The sequence below is a fragment of the Phoca vitulina genome, unplaced genomic scaffold, assembly GCF_004348235.1.
Source record: "Phoca vitulina isolate PV1807 unplaced genomic scaffold, GSC_HSeal_1.0 scaffold18, whole genome shotgun sequence".
Lineage (NCBI taxonomy): Eukaryota > Metazoa > Chordata > Mammalia > Carnivora > Phocidae > Phoca > Phoca vitulina.
Window position 1 is genome coordinate 4,583,671 of NW_022589721.1, and position 19,832 is coordinate 4,603,502.

Genomic DNA, 19,832 nt, shown 5'->3' on the forward strand with positions numbered 1-19,832 from the left:
GCACTCAGGAGCTTCAAAATCACTGCATTAAAAATCAGAATCTATATCTATAAACACCAATCAAAACCAGCTACCTAGAGATACTGATATTTTGGGTGCTAATATACATGTATGTAAGTTATAAAGAGATCTAATTACAATCCCTCTGAACGTTGCTTTTTTTTTTCTTTAAGAAATGTACACTTAACGTGCTTATGTGCTATACTTCGAGCATTTACTAAGCTAATCTCATGTATTCTTTTTAATAGGATTACACTGACAAATCGGGATTGCTATAGATACTGAGTTGTAGAATTTGAGACTTTGAGGGAACCTAAGCGATCATGTTGTTCAACGAGGTATATCTTCATATAAGGAAAGCATTTGACAGTGTTTCTTGATACAGTTTTTGTGAATGATTAGGTTACATAGTAGCTAATGTTGTCAACTGGCAGGAACTGAACAGTCATAAACAGAATTTGTTGATAGCTTTGTGCCAGCTTGCAGAGGGCCTTCCAGTGGCTCTGGAACTGGCTTTTATTCCCTTCACACATTTATCAATTGTTTAGAAAAATATTTGAAAGGGAAGATGTAAGTATTGCAGTGCAGCTCACTAGTTCAAGTGTTGATAATGTGATTTTTACATATCGGCTTCATCTTACTCATTGGGCAAGTTACTGAACTTGGCTAACCATAAGTGTCCTTTAAAATTAAGGTAATAATGTATATACCTAATATGAATGATTTGAAAATTAAATGAAATGGTTCATATAACACTTAAATATAACACATACTCATAAATGTCCATTAATATTATTGTTGCTAACATCTCCTTTTAAATGATCTGTGCTGAATGAATTTATGTATCATACAAAACTCAAGTATAGTAATTACCAGAGACAACAGGATGAGTATAAAGTTACTAATTTTTATCATAAAATGGAAAGATTGAGAACTTTGTTAATAGATATTAATGATTAAACAGTGTCATGCATCTGTTAAAATCTAATTCCATTTAGGTTTTTTAAGGTATAATCATAGTATGTTAAATATAGTTGTTTTGCAGTATTCTGTACTGATCTTCCTTCAAAAAATATCTATTGGGTATCTATTAGGAGAGAGAGAATGAAATTTAGAAAGGAAGTCTAAAATTTTGTCCTCATACAGACTTAAGGAATTAGATCCATTTAGTGAAGTAGAAAAAGTTATGTTAAAATTTGAGAGTGCTTTTCAAGTATCTCGAAGTCTTTGAGATTGAAGAGGAGGCATTCTTGTTTATTATTTCAAAAGGCCAAGTCAGAACTATTGGTATTTGTCACAAAGTGCTGGATTTTAGCTCAAAGCTCTGAAGAACTTTGGTACTATGAAAACTGTTCTATAAGGCACTGTTCATTTACTCAGGAATTATAAAATGCCTCTGGAGGTATTTAAGACAAAGAATAAAGGACATTTGTCTAGCCTTCTACATTGTAGAGAATGTTGAACTTTGGGGGGACCCATGAGTTCTAAGGGGTCTGTGAACTTGGATAGAAACAATTTTAAATGAAATACAGTATTTTTTCAAATTAAGAATATAAACTGTAGAGTAGCACCATGTATACCTGTGACTTTGTCCCCAATAGAACTCACAGATATTTTCAAATCATTTTAGAGTTGGAGATATCAAAAATACTGTTTATAGCCATATAGTTCAAAATTATAATTATCAGTCAACACTAGATTTTATTATTTCATGTTTAATAAGGAAGGATATATGTATCAACTACATATAACAATTATAACTATGAATAAAAAATATAACTAATTTTTAAATGTTTTGATAATTATGTTTCATTATAATTGTTTTTCTTTGTAATCCTATATTTTAAGTATTCAAAAAACATTCTGAGAAGGAGGTCCTTAGGCTTCATTGTGAGAATGGTCCATGGCATTAAAAAAAGTCAAGAATCTGTGATCTAACCAATTAATACTTTATACAGTGGTATTGATAAACTCTTTGTAGCTTAACATTTTAAATGGCTCTTCCAGTGAAATGAGTTTGGCTGAATTCCTAAGTATCACAGACAAGCACTCCATCTTTTCTCTGCTCCCAGCACCTGAGGGATATATTAAATGGTCTTTTCAGGAACAACTGAGTGTGTGTGTTCGTGTGGTGTGCAGGTACAAGAGATGTAGTTTTCAGCATTTTACAGATGATTCATAAATATATATCCCATTAAGAAATCATTGAAAATAAAAGTTTAAGCTCTGTTAGAGATCTTTATTGAATGTGAACACAGTGCCATTCTTTCCTATTTCTTTTTAACGTAAGAATATTTTGAGGGGTGCCTGGGTGGCTCAGTCGGGTAACTGTCTACCTTCAGCTCAGGTTGTGATCCTGGGGTCCTGGGATCGAGCTCTGTGTCAGGCTCCCTGTTCTCCCTCTCCCTCTGCCTCTCCCCTCTCCCCCCACCACACTCTGTCTCTCTCTCAAATAAAAAAAAAAAATCTTTAAAAAAAAAAAAAGAATATTTTGAGCTGACCTCCAAGAATGTGATAAGAATAGGGGAAAGCTATTCATTTGGCTTTAATAATGTGCTAATTTAATTTTTATTTAGTTCTCTGAAGTGCCTTTATCATTATTATTTTTTTAAAGAATCCTGATGTAGTCCACCTGAAAGAAGCAACTCCCTTATCTACTTTTACTGGTATTCGACCTGCACGAGTTGTATCTTCAACTTCTGAGGAAGAAGAAGCATTTACTGAGAAATTTCTTAAAATTAATTGCAAATATATCACCAGTGGCAAGGTAATGAATAATACTTCAGAAAAATTTTTTTATCATGCTTTATTTATTACTGAAATATGACAATTTGGCATTTGCATTTTAGGTTATCAACATCAGCAACTGATTGAATATTTTAAGAAGATACTGGTGGAAATACTAGTTTAGTATTTAGTATTATTAGTATGGACTTTGCTTATAACTTAGAATCTGGTGGTCTTTTGCAGTTGTTAAAGGCAATGGGATATAAATTTACTGTAATAAAGTACAGCTGATTTGCTATTGGTAGAATATTTCAAAAAGCTGATATAAAATGACCACTGCTGGGCACTATTTGGAGTGATAACTCTTGCAAACTTGGTATAACACACAAAAGGAAGATAACTACTATTTATTATTTACTATATGCCAGAAACTATATGAGGTATTTTAAGTATTTCAACAACTCAAAATAATCCTATGGAGTTGGTGATTCTGTGCTGCTTTTCTAAACAAAGAACTTGTAGTGTGCAGAGGGAGTATAGTAAAGTAACACAGAATTGGAGAATAAAGTCCAGATATTGTTTAGAAAGTAACTATAGTATGTTACCAACTTAAGTCACACATGGTTTTCTTTTTCTCTTCGAACTTTAGATGTTTCTTTCAGAACTCCAATATTTTCTGACTTGCACTGTTTCTGAAGAGAAGTCTTCTACAATTTTTATATTTGGTGTTTTGTACATTTGTGTTTTCTTTGGTTGCATTTAAGATAGTCTCTCTTTTTTCTTCCTTCAAATTTTTATTTAAATTCTAATTAGTCAACACACAGTGGAATACTGGTTTCAGGAGTAGGATTCAGTGATTCATTACTTACGTACAACACCCAGTGCTCAACATGACAAGTGCCCTTCTCAATAGCCATCACCCATCTAGACCTCCCCCCATCTCCCTCCATCAACCTTCAGTTTGTTCTATATCTTTAAGAGTCTCTTATGGTTTGTTTCCCTCTCCCTTTTTTTTTTTTTTATCGCCCTCCCATCTGTTCATCTGTTTTGTTTCTTAAATTCCACATGAGTAAAATCATATTGTACTTGATCTTCTGTGACTGACTTATTTTGCTTAGCATAATATACTGTAGCTCCATCCACATTATTGCAAATGGCAAGATTTCATCTTTTTGATGGCTGAGTAATATTCCATTGTGTATACCACATCTTCTTTATCCATTCATCAGTTTATGGATATCTGGGCTCTTTCCATAGTTTGGCTATTATAGGTAATGCTGCTATAAACACTGGGGTACATGAACCCCTTTGATTCTGTATTTTTGTATCCTTTGGGTAAATAGTAGTGCAAATGCTGGATGGTAGGGGAGTTCTATTTTTAACTTTTTGAGGAACCTCCATACTGTTTTCCAGAGTGGCTGCACCAGCTTACATTCCCACCAACAGTGCAAGAGGGTTCCCCTTTCTACGCATCCTCGCCAACACCTGTTGTTTCTTGTGTTGTTAATTTTAGCCATTCTGACAGGTGTGAAGTAGTATCTCATTGCAGTTTTGATTTGTATTTCCCTGATGATGAGTGATGTTGAGCACTTTTTCATGTGTCTGTTGGCCATTTGGATGTCTTCTTTGGAGAAATGTCTGTTCATGTTTTCTGCCCATTTCTTGATTGGATTATTTGTTCTTTGAGTGTTGAGTTTGGTAAGTTCTTTATAGATTTTGGATACTAACGCTTTATCATTAGATATGTCATTTGCAAATATCTTCTCCCATTCTGTAGGTTGCCTTTTAGTTTTGTTGATTGTTTCCTTTGCTGTGCAGAAGCTTTTTATCTTGAAGTCCCAGTAGTTCATTTTTGCTTTTGTTTCCCTTGTCTCCAAGGACATGTCTAGGAAAAAGCTGCTACAGCCGAGGTCAAAGTTTGCTGCCTGTGTTCTCTTCTCGGATTTTGATGGTCCCCTGTCTCACATTTAGGTCTTTCATCCATTTTGAATTTATTTTTGTGTATGGTGTAAAAAAGTGGTCCAGTTTCATTCTTCTGCATGTTGCTGTCCAGTTTTCCCAACACTACTGTTGACGAGATTGTCTTTTTTCTATTGAGTATTATTTCCTGCTTTGTCAAAGATTAGTTGATCATAGAGTTGTAGGTCCATTTCTGGGTTTTCTATTCTGTTCCGTTGATCTATGTGTCTGTTTTGTGCCAGTACCATACTATCTTGATGACTACAACTTGGTAGTCATGTAGTGATGACTATAGCTCGAAGTCCAGAATCGTGATGCCTCCAGCTTTGCTTTTCTTTTTCAGGATTGTTTGGCTATTCAGGGTCTTTTGTGATTCCATACAAATTTTAGGATTGTTTGTTCTAGCTCTGTAAAAGATGCTGGTGGTATTTTGATAGGGATTGCATTAAATATGTAGATGGCTTAAGGTAGTATAGACATTTTAACAATGTTTGTTCTTCCAATCCATGAGCATGGCATGTTTTTCCATTTCTTTGTGTCCTCTTTAATTTCTTTCGTAAGTGTTCTGTAGTTTGCAGAGTACATATCTTTGAGAGTCTCATTATCATTGATTTTGAACCATTGGATTATGATGTGCCTTGGTGTATTTTTCTGTTTGTTTTGCTTAGGATTCACTCAACTTCTTGAATCTGTTGGTTTATAGTTTTCATCAGATTTGGAAAATTTGGGGTCATATTTCTTCAAATTTTTTTTCTCCATCCTCTCCTTTTCTTTGGGAACTCCACTTATGCATATATTAGGCTGCTTGATGTTGTGTCTCAACATAGTTCATTGATACTCTGTTCTTTTTTTTTCTTTCTATTTTGGACAATTTCAGTTACTATACCTTTAAGTTATTTAATGTATTGTCTGCCATGTCTAATTTGCTGTTAATTCTATTGAGCATATTTTTCATCTCTGTAAGTTCAAACTGGCTCTCGTATATCTTCCTTGTCCGTAACTACCATGCACAATCTATCCTATATTCTTGAATATATGGAATATAGTTATAACAATTATTTTAATGTCTTTCTACTAATTAATTTCTCTCTCTGACTTCTGGGTTTCTTCCTGTTAATTGACTTTTCTCATTGTGATGAGTCACTTTTTTATTTTTCTTTACATGCCTAGTAATCTTTAACTGGATATCAGATATAAATGTTATTATCTTCTTGGGTGCTGGATATTTTTATATTTCTCTACATATACTTGTACTATTTTCTGTGATACAGTTGTGTTTTAGAAGCAGTTTGATCATAACATAGCTTGTTTTAAGCTTTGTCAGGCAGGACCAAAGCAACTATAGCTAGTTTTTCCCTTACTGAGACAATGCCCTTCTGAGTTTTCTGGGGCCCTGTAAATTATAAGGTTTTTTTGCTGTGGTTGGTAAGACTATAAGCTGTTCCTTTCTCTCTTGACTCTATGAATTGTTTCCTCTGCTTCTTTTGAGTGCTGCTGCTTTTCTCGTCCTGGGATAGTTGCGATACATATAGGTAGCATTCAGTGCTCAACTGGAAACTTGAAAGAAGACCTTCTGTGGATCTCCAAACCATTCTCAATTGGGAGTGCTCATCTCTCCTTTCTCTGCCTCTGGCCTGGAAACTCTCCAGTCAGTATGCTGGGGCATTTATAGAGTTCATTTTCTTTGTTTTCCCTTATTCAGGTATCATTGTCCAGCATTCCAGTAGCTGAAAATAGTCATTTCATGTATTGTGTGTGTGTGTGTGTGTGTGTGTGTGGTTTTAGTAGTTTTAGGCAAAATTAGTTCTTGGCTAGAAGCAGAATTTCAGTTGTAACCATTTGAATAAAATTTTTATTTAAGTATCAAAGCAAAGATAAAGTCATTCGCAGGGTTAGGAGCAGCTTACAGCCTGGTGTTCATGGAAGGTGAACATTTGCTGGAGACTGGGTCTTCCTATAGATTTATTATAATAAAGGTTATTTATGTAAAAATTGTGGAAATTTATCAACAAAATTATAATAGGTTACAGTGGACTTAAGACTGAAAAAAAAGATCAGTAGAAGTTATTTTCTGGTGTATGGTGTAAAAAAGTGGTCCAGTTTCATTCTTCTGCATGTTGCTGTCCAGTTTTCCCAACACTACTGTTGACGAGATTGTCTTTTTTCTATTGAGTATTATTTCCTGCTTTGTCAAAGATTAGTTGATCATAGAGTTGTAGGTCCATTTCTGGGTTTTCTATTCTGTTCCGTTGATCTATGTGTCTGTTTTTGTGCCAGTACCATACTATCTTGATGACTACAACTTGGTAGTTAGTTGTAGTTGTTTTCTGTAGTTGTAGTCCTGTAGTTGTAGATAGTTTTTTATCTTCTAATATTTACAGAAATATTGTAGTATAAGTGGTAACTTTTACAGACAGACTTTATTTTCTTTTTTTTTTATTATGTTATGTTAATCACCATACATTACATCATTAGTATTTGATGTAGTGTTCCATGATTCATTGTTTGCGTATAACACCCGGTGCTCCATGCAGAACGTGCCCTCTTTAATACCCATCACCAGGCTAACCCATCCCCCCACCCGCCTCCCCTCTAGAACCCTCAGTTCCTTTCTCAGAGTCCATAGTCTCTCATGGTTCGTCTCCCCCTCTGATTCCCCCACTTCATTTTTCCCTTCCTGCTATCTTCTTTTTTTTTTTTTTTTCTAACATATAATGTATTATTTGTTTCAGAGGTGCAGGTCTCTGATTCAACAGTCTTACACAATTCACAGAGCTCACCATAGCACATACCCTCCCCAATGTCTATCACCCAGCCACCCCATCCCTCCCACCCCCCACCACTCCAGCAACCCTCAGTTTGTTTCCTGAGATTAAGAATTCCTCATATCAGTGAGATCATATGATACATGTCTTTCTCTGATTGACTTATTTCGCTCAGCATAATACCCTCCAGTTCTATCCACGTCATTGCAAATGGCAAGATTTCATTCCGTTTGATGGCTGCATAATATTCCGTTGTATGTATACCTCATCTTCTTTATCCATTCATCTGTCGATGGACAAAAGCAGACACTTTCTTTTCTAATAGAAATAATTTCTCCATGGAAGATTAGTCAAGTAATTGCACATAAGGAATTGGCAGTTACTAATACTAAAGAGAAATCTGTGCTTAAAGTTTCTGAAGGTCATATGGATTAAGAAGATATTTTATCTTCTTTTTTTTTTTTAACATAATGTATTATTTGTTTCAGAGGTACAGGTCTGTGATTCATCAGTCTTACACAATTCACAGCACTCATAGGAAGGGAAAAAATGAAGGGGGGCAGGAATCGGAGGGGGAGATGAACCATGAGAGACTATGGACTCTGAGAAACAAACTGAGGGTTCTAGAGGGGAGGAGGGTGGGAGATGGGTTAGCCTGGTGATGGGTATTAAAGAGAGCACGTATTGAATGGAGCACTGGGTGTTACACGCAAGCAATGAATCATGGAACACTACATCAAAAACTCATGATGTAATGTATGGTGATAAAAAAACAGCAATGCTCAACAAGGCACATAAAAAAAAGAAGAAGATATTTTAATTGGAAACCGCTTACTATAATACGTTTTTGCTCCTGATAATACGTTCAGATTTATGAAACAGCCTTAAAAAAGAGTGAAACAGTATTTTATTTTGAGTTTATGATTTCAAACTTGGTCTTGGTTAGTTGAATTTGAGCAGTTACTTTGTCAAAAGATTTTTGTGAATTTTATGTTGAAGTAGTGTTTCTCATGGCCAACTCTTTTTTTTTTTTTTTTTTAAAGATTTTATTCATTTATTTGACAGAGAGAGAGAGAGCTAGAGAGGGAACACAAGCAGGGGGAGTGGGAGAGCGAGAAGCAGGCTTCCTGCCGAGCAGGGAGCCCGATGTGGGACTCAATCCCAGGACCCTGGGATCATGACCTGAGCCGAAGGCAGACGCTTAACGACTGAGCCACCCAGGCACCCTCTCATGGCCAACTCTTGATTTAAAGAGAATAACATCTGACAGAATACCTCAGAGCCCCACCTAGAATCAGGGAAAGAAGCTTGAAGAGTACATTAGCACATCTGCAATAGCAGCAAATAAGGGTGAATTCCTGCAAAGTAACATTACTAGATTGGTCAGACTAGTGTTAAGAGGTAGGGCTTTAAGCCCCATCTAGTCTAAGAAGTAGAAGCACAATTTTGAGAGGCTTTTTAAACGATTTCTGTAGTTACACTACTAAAAGTAGCAGTATTATAGTATTAACAGGTATAGTGAATTAATGCATTATCATTAATACTGGGCCTTCTCTATCCTATATACCTAGTAGTCATTATCTTTGCAAAAATATTCTGAAATGAAAGATAATATGTAATGTTATGCCAGTGAACCTAATAATATACCATTATTTAAAACTAATGCTTATATAAAATTTATGAAACCAAGAATGAACTGAGGTGTTTCAGAGACCTGATGTTTGCTTTCCTTACTTCTTACTGATTACTTGGTTTTATTTCTCAAATAACTTAAGTTTATAGAAGGTGAGATAGAGTAAGGGAAGATAGAGAATCAGAAACCTTTAAGATTTTTTACATTGTGTATACTCTACTCTTGATTGTCTATTTCTTGGATTATCCGTAGCAATGTAAATGTCCCTGTAACATACCTCACCATCTGTCTTTGACTTGTGTTGGCATGTGATCCAGGAATACAACCGGATATATATGAATCTACTTAAAATATCCATCAAAATATGATCAGGCCATGGTTTATATAGTTACTCCTTATTTAGGTAGTCCCTGGTCTGAACTAAAAAAAAAATGCTGTTTAGAGTTTCACATTGATTCCCTTTTTCCCACCAAAATGCATACACATATGCATATGCTTCTCTCCAATATTGTATGCAGTTACTATAAATGATAAGCATGTTTTATTATCTTGAACATCTGCAGTAACTTTCTACCAGATGGGTGACCAAAAACTCTCCCAGCGTTTTCTGTTTTTCCTCTTGATCATTTTTAATAGTAGTGTCTGTCATAACTTAAGTTTTATGTTCTTAAAGTTAAGCCAGGTAAATTTATAGAGCTGAATATGGATTTTGAAGGAGGATGTTACACCAAATCAAGCAGGATTTATTTTCTTTTCCTTAATAGCTTCAGAAAAAAAGACAGGACAGCTTTTAAGTAACTACTTAGTTTATTTTTAGAATTCTGTATGGCTCTTCATTTTTACATTTACAGAATATATAGAATAGGAGTTAAAAATTGGATTAAGGAATATTTAGCGCCTGAGTTGGAGTGACTGTGGTTTAGATTCGAATGTGGAGGGACTTAAGTAAAAGGCACAGACTGCCTGGATTTTGAATCTTGGTTCTATCACTTATGTTAGCTATGTTATTTATTACTTAAGATAAGTTTCCTAGCCTCTCACAACCTTAATTTTCCTATTTGTGTAATCATCGCATAGCTGTGCTTGTGAAGATCAAATGAACAATAATGTATGTAAAGCATGATACATACAAAGCTTTCAGTAAGTATTAGCTAATAATTAGTGAGATTGGCTTCCTGTGGACTTCAGTTTGCTCATTTCTAAGACAAGAGGCTGAACTCTTCATATTTATATTGCTGTTTATATAAATGTATTTAAAATTTCATAACTTGTCATGATTAAATTAAAAATGATTACTATATACCCTAGAAGTATCTAATCTACCTACCCTTACAGATGACGGCACTGAGGCCCAGAAGCTTTACATGCCCAAAGTCAAATAGCTAGGTAGTTAACAGAGTCAGTTGAAGCAGAGATTTTTTAAAAAGACATTTTAAAGAGATTATGCTGTTTTTCTTTTATACTGGATTGAATTATCAACACATTATTTATTAAACCTGTTTGTGTACATGAAACTCTATTTGGTACCTGTAGTGAGGGAACAACACAGGAAGCAGAATGCAAATAAATGTAAAACATAATGAAAAAATGTTTTCATGAGAATGTCTTAGTGCTTGGATATACTACTTTTATATATAACAGATGGCCTAACATCTGAAGAAAATTAGTAAAAACAGCTAGAATACTTTTTGAAAATTTGAGCATTAAATGTCATTTTCTTTTTTCATCTTAGGGCACAGTCAGTGGTGTGCTGCTAGTAACACCAAATAATATAATGTTTGATCCACATAAAACTGACCCTTTGGTTCAAGAGAATGGCTGTGAGGAATATGGCATCATGTGTCCAATGGAAGAGGTGATGTCAGCTGCAATGTACAAAGAAATTTTGGATAGCAAAATAAAGGAATCCTTACCCATGTAAGATTGGTATTTATACTCCTTTGGAATTTTATTACATCTAGATAGTTGACCCTGGTTTAATACTCAAGTATTTTTTTTTTTTTACTCTTAAGTATTTTTTAGTAGTTTTATTAAAACTGCTTTTCATTTTATCAGCAATGAAAAAATATGGTATTGAAAAGATTATTTTTTTTTAAAGATTTTATTTATTTTTTGACAGAGACACAGCGAGAGAGGGAACACAAGCAGGGGGAGTGGGAGAAGCAGGCTTCCCGCTGAGCAGGGAGCCCAATGTGGGGCTCGATCCCAGGACCCTGGGATTATGACCTGAGCCGAAGGCAGACGCTTAATGACTGAGCCACCCAGGCGCCCCGAAAAGATTATTTTTAACACACCTTGAATAGTTAGGAATTGTTCTATATTTATATTTATATATTTCGTCAGGGAACTGGATATTTAAAAGTAACCTATAAACCTTATTTAATTTAATGTTTACCAGCCCTTTTTATTCAAACACAGCATTCAGATTTTTAAATTATTTCTGTGACTAATTTAAGGTAATATAAGTAGACTACGGTAGCTTTCAAATTTTTCTTAGAAGAGCCTGAAGAGTCGGTGTGGGTTTTGAGGGAGATCTCATGAGCATCCTTCCCTCGGTTATCCTTGAAAGAGTTATGCTTGGAATATACTGGTCAAGGGATTCATGTGATTCAAATAACATAGCTGTGAGACTGCAGCTCAGCACAGCCTTTGAAAGTAATGTGCTTGACCAAAGGAATGACCAGAGAGAAAAGGGAGGAGTAAGAAAAGGAGAAGAAAGTATTCAAAGAAAGGAATGACAACAGAAAAGAATACTCCCCATTCCTCCACACATACTTTGTCAGTAGTTTAAAAACTGGCTTCACTTTAACTTTATTAGCCCACAGGGATGTGGATCATTGTTTGAAAATTAACCCTTGTGGTAGAGAACTGCTTACATAGAAGAGCAAATTATTTTTGTTTCTGAGGCAGAGTACATGAGTTGTTACGATACCTGTGGTAGAATAAAATGCCTTATTCAGAAAGTGTCCATTATACCTTCCATCCAATAGATACTATTTTGGCTTGGTAAACTCATCCGTAGAGGTGCAGATAATTCCTAGAGTATCTTCTGCTTTAGTTATTTTTATAGATCGTCATCTAAAGTCACTTTCAGGAAATAAGTATTATTGGGATGGGTGAAAGGATGACACAAAGGTGAAGGAGTAAAGGATTAGATTAAAAAAATAAGATTATATATATGTGCATGTTGTCAGTCACTGTGAGATTCACTTTCTGTTGCCCTGCTTTTCTATTTTTATTATGATACTTTGGGATTCTCTTATGCTGAATGATCTGTAAGTATTCCACTAGGATGCTGTAGGGCTCCTCTTCTTGCAAATCACTTTTATTATTTAGAATGTCCCGGGAAAGACCATTTGATCCAAACATTTAAAAAAAATTCCTCCAAAACGAAGTATCTTTCAATCCTGCCTTGTGAATTAGTTAAAAACACTATTTGGCAGCAAATTAGATAAATAAAGCAAGTAGTTTTGCAGAGTAATGCCATGTGTAGCAATACTGAGGCATAAGATTTGATTGATTTTCTTCTGTCTTCTGCTTGGATAGTTGATTTCAAAGGTATTGTTCTAGAACTGTGTTAAGCAGTAGCAACATCATTGGCCTAAATATCTAGTTTCAGCATATTAACTCTGAAGGTTTTACAGCCCTTAATCAAACGTATGTCTTCTTATATTTGTTAACTTTATCTCTTACCTAATGGTCTTCTTAAATGTACACATACAGTTTCTCAAAACTTTTGCCTTTTGCCGTGTTCCAAGATCCTATATATGCAATTTGAGTGGATCACCAGTAGATGACACTATTACATTTTTAATAGCACAAATTAAATGTTTGTATTTCTTATGGCGAATCAGATGCAAGGGAGACAAGACAGACATGAATTGGAATTCAACTGATAACTGTTTAAAAAATAAATTTTTATCTATTTTAGTTATAAAGTGTTATGCATACTCATTATGTAAAATTTGAAAAATACTACAAAGAAAAAATAAAACAGAAGAGTTCCCCAGCTTCACCATCCAGAGACAGCCAATTATTTTTGTTTTGACTTATGTCCTATTCTTAAACTTACATAAATGTTAGTAGTTTTTCCACTAAGAACTCATGTTAATTTCCATTTGTCACAAACTATTTTTAACCACCATTTTAAATTTTTGACTTTCATTTCATGCTTTATATAGATGTTTGTATTGCCTCTTTCCAGAATTTAAACTAACTTTGAACATTAGTGCTCATATATATAAATGCCATTAAACATGGAAATCTTGATAGAATTATGAACCATTCATATATCTAGTATCTAAACCTTTAGCGGAACAAGTTCTTTCTGAATTAAGAGTTGTTGCTGGTAGCCTGAAGAATTCCTATAAGTATTTTTGCCTCAGTTTTATTCCAGTTGGTCTTCAGCTTTGCATTTGAGCTGCATATTTTAGTGTAATCTATTTAAATGTAAATGAGCGCTGTGTGTTTGTGTGTCCATGTATTTAATATCAATGTATTTTTTCTTAAGACATTTAAAATTTTAATCAAAATTTTATCTAAGCTTATTTTCCATATTCCTGTAATGAATAAAGTTTAGTGTAGAATTATAGCTTCACCCAAAACTTGTATTTCCAACTTCTTTTCAGGTAGATTAATTCAGGTAATCTTCTGTTGATGTTTCCCAGATCTCAAAAAATCATTGCAAAGGCTTGACTTAATTACTTGGTCTATCTGTATAAATCAAATTTTTGATATGCTATTGAGATATATACTATACCCCTTTCTAGAAACCTTTTTAGTGATAACTCATTCAATGTTAAATTTGTGGGAAATAAAATGCAATTTAAAAAGTAACAACTTTTAATTTTGTTTACTGGCAGAGAGATAGATCAGGTATCAGGAAGGGACTTCTGCCACTTAAAGAAAATGATGAGAAGTCATACTGATGAAATAGACTCCAGAGCCCGCGATGCAGGTAACGATAGTGCCAGCACGGCTCCGAGGAGCACCGAGGAGTCTCTTTCTGAGGATGTGTTCACAGAATCAGAACTCTCTCCTATACGGGAGGAGCTTGTCTCGTCAGATGAACTTCGACAAGATAAGTCATCTGGTGCATCATCAGAATCTGTGCAAACTGTCAGTCAGAGTGGCGTAGAATGTTTAACAGCCATATCAGAGTCTACTAATACGCCTGATCACTTAAAATCTGATCCTGGACATTCTACAAATGAAGTTGGGACTACTTCTCTTAAAACAGTTTTAGATAATCTTGAAAGGGCCACTAAGGAAGATCAGGCTACAGATAATTTTCAGGAAATACCAGGCCCTAAAGGACAAAGCACAAGTATAAAAGGTAATACAGACCAGGATTTTCCTCTGAATGAGAATTCACTACATCAAGAAGAGGGTAAAAAAGAAAGTATGCCTTGTGGGGAAGCAGCAGATTTTAAACAAAAGCAAACTGTCAATAAAGGAAAACAAGGAAAGGAGCAAAATCAGGACTCAGAGACAGAGGTAGAAGAGCTACGGAAGCTCTGGAAAATCCATACTATGCAACAGACTAAACAGCAAAGGGAAAATATTCAACAAGTGTCACAAAAAGAAATTAAGCATAAAATAGCAACTGCTGACATAGAAGGTAAGTGTTAAGGGATATATAAAGTTAATTCATCTTACTGCATATTGTCTCCCTCTTTCCTCACAGACTAAAAAGCTGCTGTATCTTAGGCCACTCTCAAGGAAGATCTAGTGGCCCTTCACTGATGTTTCTCTGGGGATAAGTATATGGTCTCTAGTTGCTAGTCTAAGGTCTCTTCTTATCCCATGGTGGATTGTACACATCATGAGCATCTTTTCCACCATCTTTAGATACTCCTGACTCACTGTGTTCTGTCTTTAAACGATTTCTTGAAAATGCACACAAGCTCTGTAATACCTTTGATTTCTCCATTTTCTCTTAATTCTTGGTGTATTACCTCATTAAAATTTTTTACTGCACATAAAATATTGTAATTACAGTTCGTAATTGCCAAAGTTTATAATTCTACCTTTTTTTAAAAAGTGCAATTACTCAAAAATTTATTTCTTAAGTTATTCCAAGTGTCCAAAAGTTCATCATTGTCTGATTAAACGTTTTCCTTTAAAAAACACCAAGGATAAATTCAAAAACCATTTCTCTTTCAGTTTTGGTTTTTATTACTGTTTACTTATGAAAATTATAGTAATATACTATGTTTTATTTCTAATAAACAGTAGCTTCCCCTTAATACATAATAGATTAAATGGGGTGTAGTTCAGATATCTTAGCTAACGTTTCTTATATTCTATTAAAATACTGATTCTAAATCAATCCAATTAGCATATGAACTTTTTAAATTAAACTCAAAAGTAATTTATTGCTAAAATATACATAAAATAAAATTGACCATAGTAACCATTTTTAAGTGTAAAATTTAGTGGCATTCAGTACCTTCACATTGTTGTGCGACCATCACCACCATCCATTTCCAGAACTTTTTCATCTTTCCAAACAAACTGTATCCATTAAGTAGTAACTCCTCATTCTTTCCTCCCCTTTGCTCCTGCCTTCCACCATTCTACTCTGTCTCTATGAACTTTTGTCTCTGCATAAGGCACCTCATAAAAATGGAATCATACAGTATTTGTTCTTTTGTAAAGTGTGGCTTATTTCCCTTAGGAGAATGCCTTTAAATTTCATCTATGTTGTAGCTTGTTTCAAAATTTCCTTCCTTTTAAAAGCTGCACAGTACTCCAGTGTACAGCTGACCCTTGAACAATATGGGTTTGAACTGTGCGGGTCCACTTATACATAATTTTTTAATACAGTACAGTACTGTAAATGTTTTTTTGCTTCTTTATGATTTTCTTAGCATTTTCTTTTCTCTAGCTTTCTGTATTGTGAGAATACAGTATAAAATATAGCATACAAAACATGGGAAACATCTGTTTATGTTATTGGTAAAGCTTCTAGTCAACAGTAGGCTATTAGTAGTTAAGTTTCTGGGAAGAGTCAAAAGTTATACTCAAATTTTTGACTGTGTGTGTGGGGGGGGGGTCCATGTCCCTAACCCCTGCACCATTCAGTGGTCAACTTTACTACCACCACATTTTCTTTATGTATTCATTTGTTAATGTACATTTGGATGTTTCTACCTTTTGGCTATTGTGAATAATCCTGCTATGAACATTGGGTTACAAATATCTGTTCGAATCCCTCCTTTCATTTTTTTTGGATATATACCCAAAAGTGGATTTGCTAGTTCCTATGATAATTCTGTGTTTAATTTAATTTTGAGGAACCCCCCCCAAGCTGTTTTTCACAGTGGCTTCATATTTTATATTCCCACCAGCAATATACAAAAGTTTGGTTCAGTTTCTAAAATACCTGTGCTGGATTTTCTTTGCACCATCTTTTTTAGATATCCTGATGATATTTAGTAGATGTTAAAGAATTAATTTGCTCAATGAAAGTTCTATAAAAAATTGAATAATTCTTTTTTAATACCTTTTTCTTTATTCAGAACTAATGAATGTTCATTAAAGAACATTTGACAGGGCGCCTGGGTGGCTCAGTTGGTTAAGAGACTGCCTTCGGCTCAGGTCATGATCCTGAAGTCCCTGGATCGAGTCCCGCATCGAGCTCCCTGCTCGGCAGGGAGTCTGCTTCTCCCTCTGACCCTCCCCCCTCTCATGTGCTCTCTCTCAAATAAATAAATAAAATCTTTAAAAAAAAAAAAAAAAAAAATTTGACAAATACAGATTTTTTTAGAAAATTTTTAAAAATTACCTGAAATTTATCAATGAAATAATCATTATTAACATTTGGTATATTTATCTTTGATTTTTGGTGTGTATGTATATATACATACACGTTTAAATACATATGTATACAATTTTGGTATTTGTATCTATACATATGTATTTTTTATATAAAATCAGGATTATACTGTTGTATCCTTTTTTCACTTAACATTTTATGTCATGAATAATTTCCCATGTCATTATAGTTTTTTGAAAATATGGCTTTTAATGGCCCTGTATTTTAACCATTTCCATACTGTTAAGACATTCAGTTGTTATTAACAATTCGTATTGTTGAGATATTTCCTATCTTTGATATTGTAAAGAATGCTGGTGTGAATGTCTTTATTTGCTATCCTTGTGTCTGATGGTTGCCTTATATTTTGAAATCTTTGAAAAAAATAAAATGAGGGGTTCTGTTTAACTTAATAATGTGGTAGAATGCTTTCATTTATTGGGTTTGTTGGAGTATGGGATTAGATGGGGAGGGAGCTCCTATTATGACAAAATACTAAAGGAGAAAAATTGATAAGTTTAGATATAGGTGTACCTGTATTATTGTTTGAGTTCTTTTTGAGGGGGGAGGGAATGAAATTTTGTTTTAAGTAACTAATTTTAAGTAACTTGAGGTTCTATAATCGGGAAATATTACACATTCCTGATCTTTAGTGACCTTATAATATAACAAAATGGTTTAATAAATATACAACTGTGGAATATAATTGTGGGGAAGATGGTAAAAGTTCACTCTTTTAATCAGATGTAAATATTGAGGCTCAGATAGATTTATGCACCTTGCACAATACTGTACGGAAGAAAGCCATGACTAGTACCCAGTCATCTTGATTATAAATAAGTGCTTTTTCTTCCACAGTATGCCACCTTCGTAAGCTAATAACGTCCAGAATTCTGAATTCAGTCATAGTGTCAGACCCTCAGTATACCTTATGTCAGCATCTCTGTTTGGAAGAGTTAGAGATAATTCATAATAAACTGTCCAAATAGATGGCTGAATCCAGGATATTGTTGATTGTTTTATCCTACCTCATATATATGGAAAAGCTTCCAGAAACATTTTTTATTAAATTTTTGTCTATAATAACTATATTAAAGTAAACTTTTAAAGATTCTACAATGTGTTTTGATGTTATTCTAGAAGTCTAATAGAGAATATGAAGAAAATTATATATGTGCATGTAATTACTTTAATATAGTTGTTCCAAGCGAAAATTTAATCCAAGAATTCCTAAAACTTTCCCTTTTTTTCCTGATATGCTTAGACATAATTTCAGTTCATAATTTAGGTGCTAGTTCATGAATCTCGTTGGAAGAAAATAAAAGTTACTTAAGAGAATTCATCTAAGTGACTGTCAGTAAATTTAATTTTATTCTGTATTAACTTGTCAGAAGTTTGGAGGTAAACATCACTTAAACCAAATTGCTTAAGCATGGTGTATGAGAATTGAATGAGCTCTGTTTGTATCTCATTTCTAGGTTCTGCACTTTTAAGAGAAAAGAGAAGGCATCGATTACATAAGTTCTTATGTCTCAGAGTTGGAAAACCAATGAGGAAAACATTTGTATCTCAAGCAAGTGCAACAATGCAACAGTATGCACAGAGAGATAAGAAACATGAATATTGGTTTGCTGTGCCACAAGAAAGGTAAAAAAACTCAAAAACGTTATTGAGATTCCTTGAATTAAAATGATCTTATATATCACTTAATACCAGTGGAAAAGTACTTTAAAAAAAAATAGTTTATGATTAAAACCTGACATTATATCTTTTTAAATTATTTTTTTAAAGATTTATTTATTTGAAAGGAAAAGAGAGAGTGCGCGCCCGTGGGGTACGTGCACGCAAGGGTGCACACATGTGCAAGAGTCAGGGGAGGGCCAGAGGGAGAGAATCTTCAAGGAGACTGCTGAGTGTGGAGCCCAACTCCAGGGCTGGATCTCACGACCCATGCAATCATGACCTCAGCCTAAACCAATAGATGCTTAACTGACTGAGCCACCAGGCACCCCTTAAAATTACTTAGCTCCTATTTTGTACTTTTTAATTTACCCCATTTTAAATTTTATTCCTCTCTGTGATTTAATGCAAAAAAAGTAAATGTGTACCTAGTTTTAGTGGTAAAGAAACCTAGTTAAATTGTCTTAGAGAGGGAGGCAAACCATAAGAGACTTAACTGTAGAGAACAAAGTGAGGGTTGCTGGAGGGGAGGTGGGCAGGGGATGGGCTAAATGGGTGATGGGCATTAAGGAGGGCACTTGTGATGAGCACTGGGTGCTGTATATAAGTGATGAATCACTGAATTCTACACCTGAAACTAATCTTGCACAATATGTTAACTAACTAGAATTTAAGTAAAAACTTTAAAAAAATGTCTTAGAGCAAGAAGGTTCCTCAAAATATTAAACAGTATGGCCACTACCTCAAGGCAGGTAATGATATATAATCCCTTTTTTAAAATGCAAGTATCCCTGCTAATTAATAGCCAAGGATACATAGATATTTGAAATGTGTGTTTGATCCTCAAGTAAGTTGATCCGGGATTTAATTATCTTTTGTAACAACAGGTTTTGCTATAGTAAACAAAATTGAAAATGGGAGCGAGAGACTTAAAAGATTAGATCATCTATCCCTGAGCCAATAATACATTGTGTGTTCCTGGTATCATTTAAGAGTTAAACACATTAAATTTCTATTAACTTCGGAAAATTCTGTATAATATCCAGGTTTTAAAATAGGCGTTAATTGTTTACTCGTATTTTAGATAATTAGGTCATTGTGTGAATGAGGTCACAGTTGCCTGTTCAGTTTCCTTTCCCATCACTAGTTTCTTTAAAGATTAAAAAAAAAAAAATTACCATGGACATCATCTGAGCTTACTCAAAAATCTTAGTTTCTCAGAACGACTTGACAGAACACAGCCGAGTAA

The 19,832-nt window shown here is 34.3% G+C and overlaps 1 protein-coding gene across 4 annotated transcripts in view; it reads left to right on the forward strand.

Annotated features, from left to right (window-relative positions):
* The window catches only part of LOC116639565 (oxidation resistance protein 1), a 154,134-nt gene that overhangs the window by 102,662 nt on the left and 31,640 nt on the right, over positions 1-19,832 (forward strand). For all 4 annotated transcript variants that reach the window (XM_032416092.1, XM_032416091.1, XM_032416093.1 and 1 more), the window contains exons 5-8: positions 2,615-2,767; positions 10,817-11,001; positions 13,947-14,704; positions 18,382-18,550. In XM_032416092.1, the coding sequence (XP_032271983.1) occupies positions 2,615-2,767; positions 10,817-11,001; positions 13,947-14,704; positions 18,382-18,550 (1,265 nt within the window). The remainder of the gene's footprint in view (positions 1-2,614; positions 2,768-10,816; positions 11,002-13,946; positions 14,705-18,381; positions 18,551-19,832) is intronic.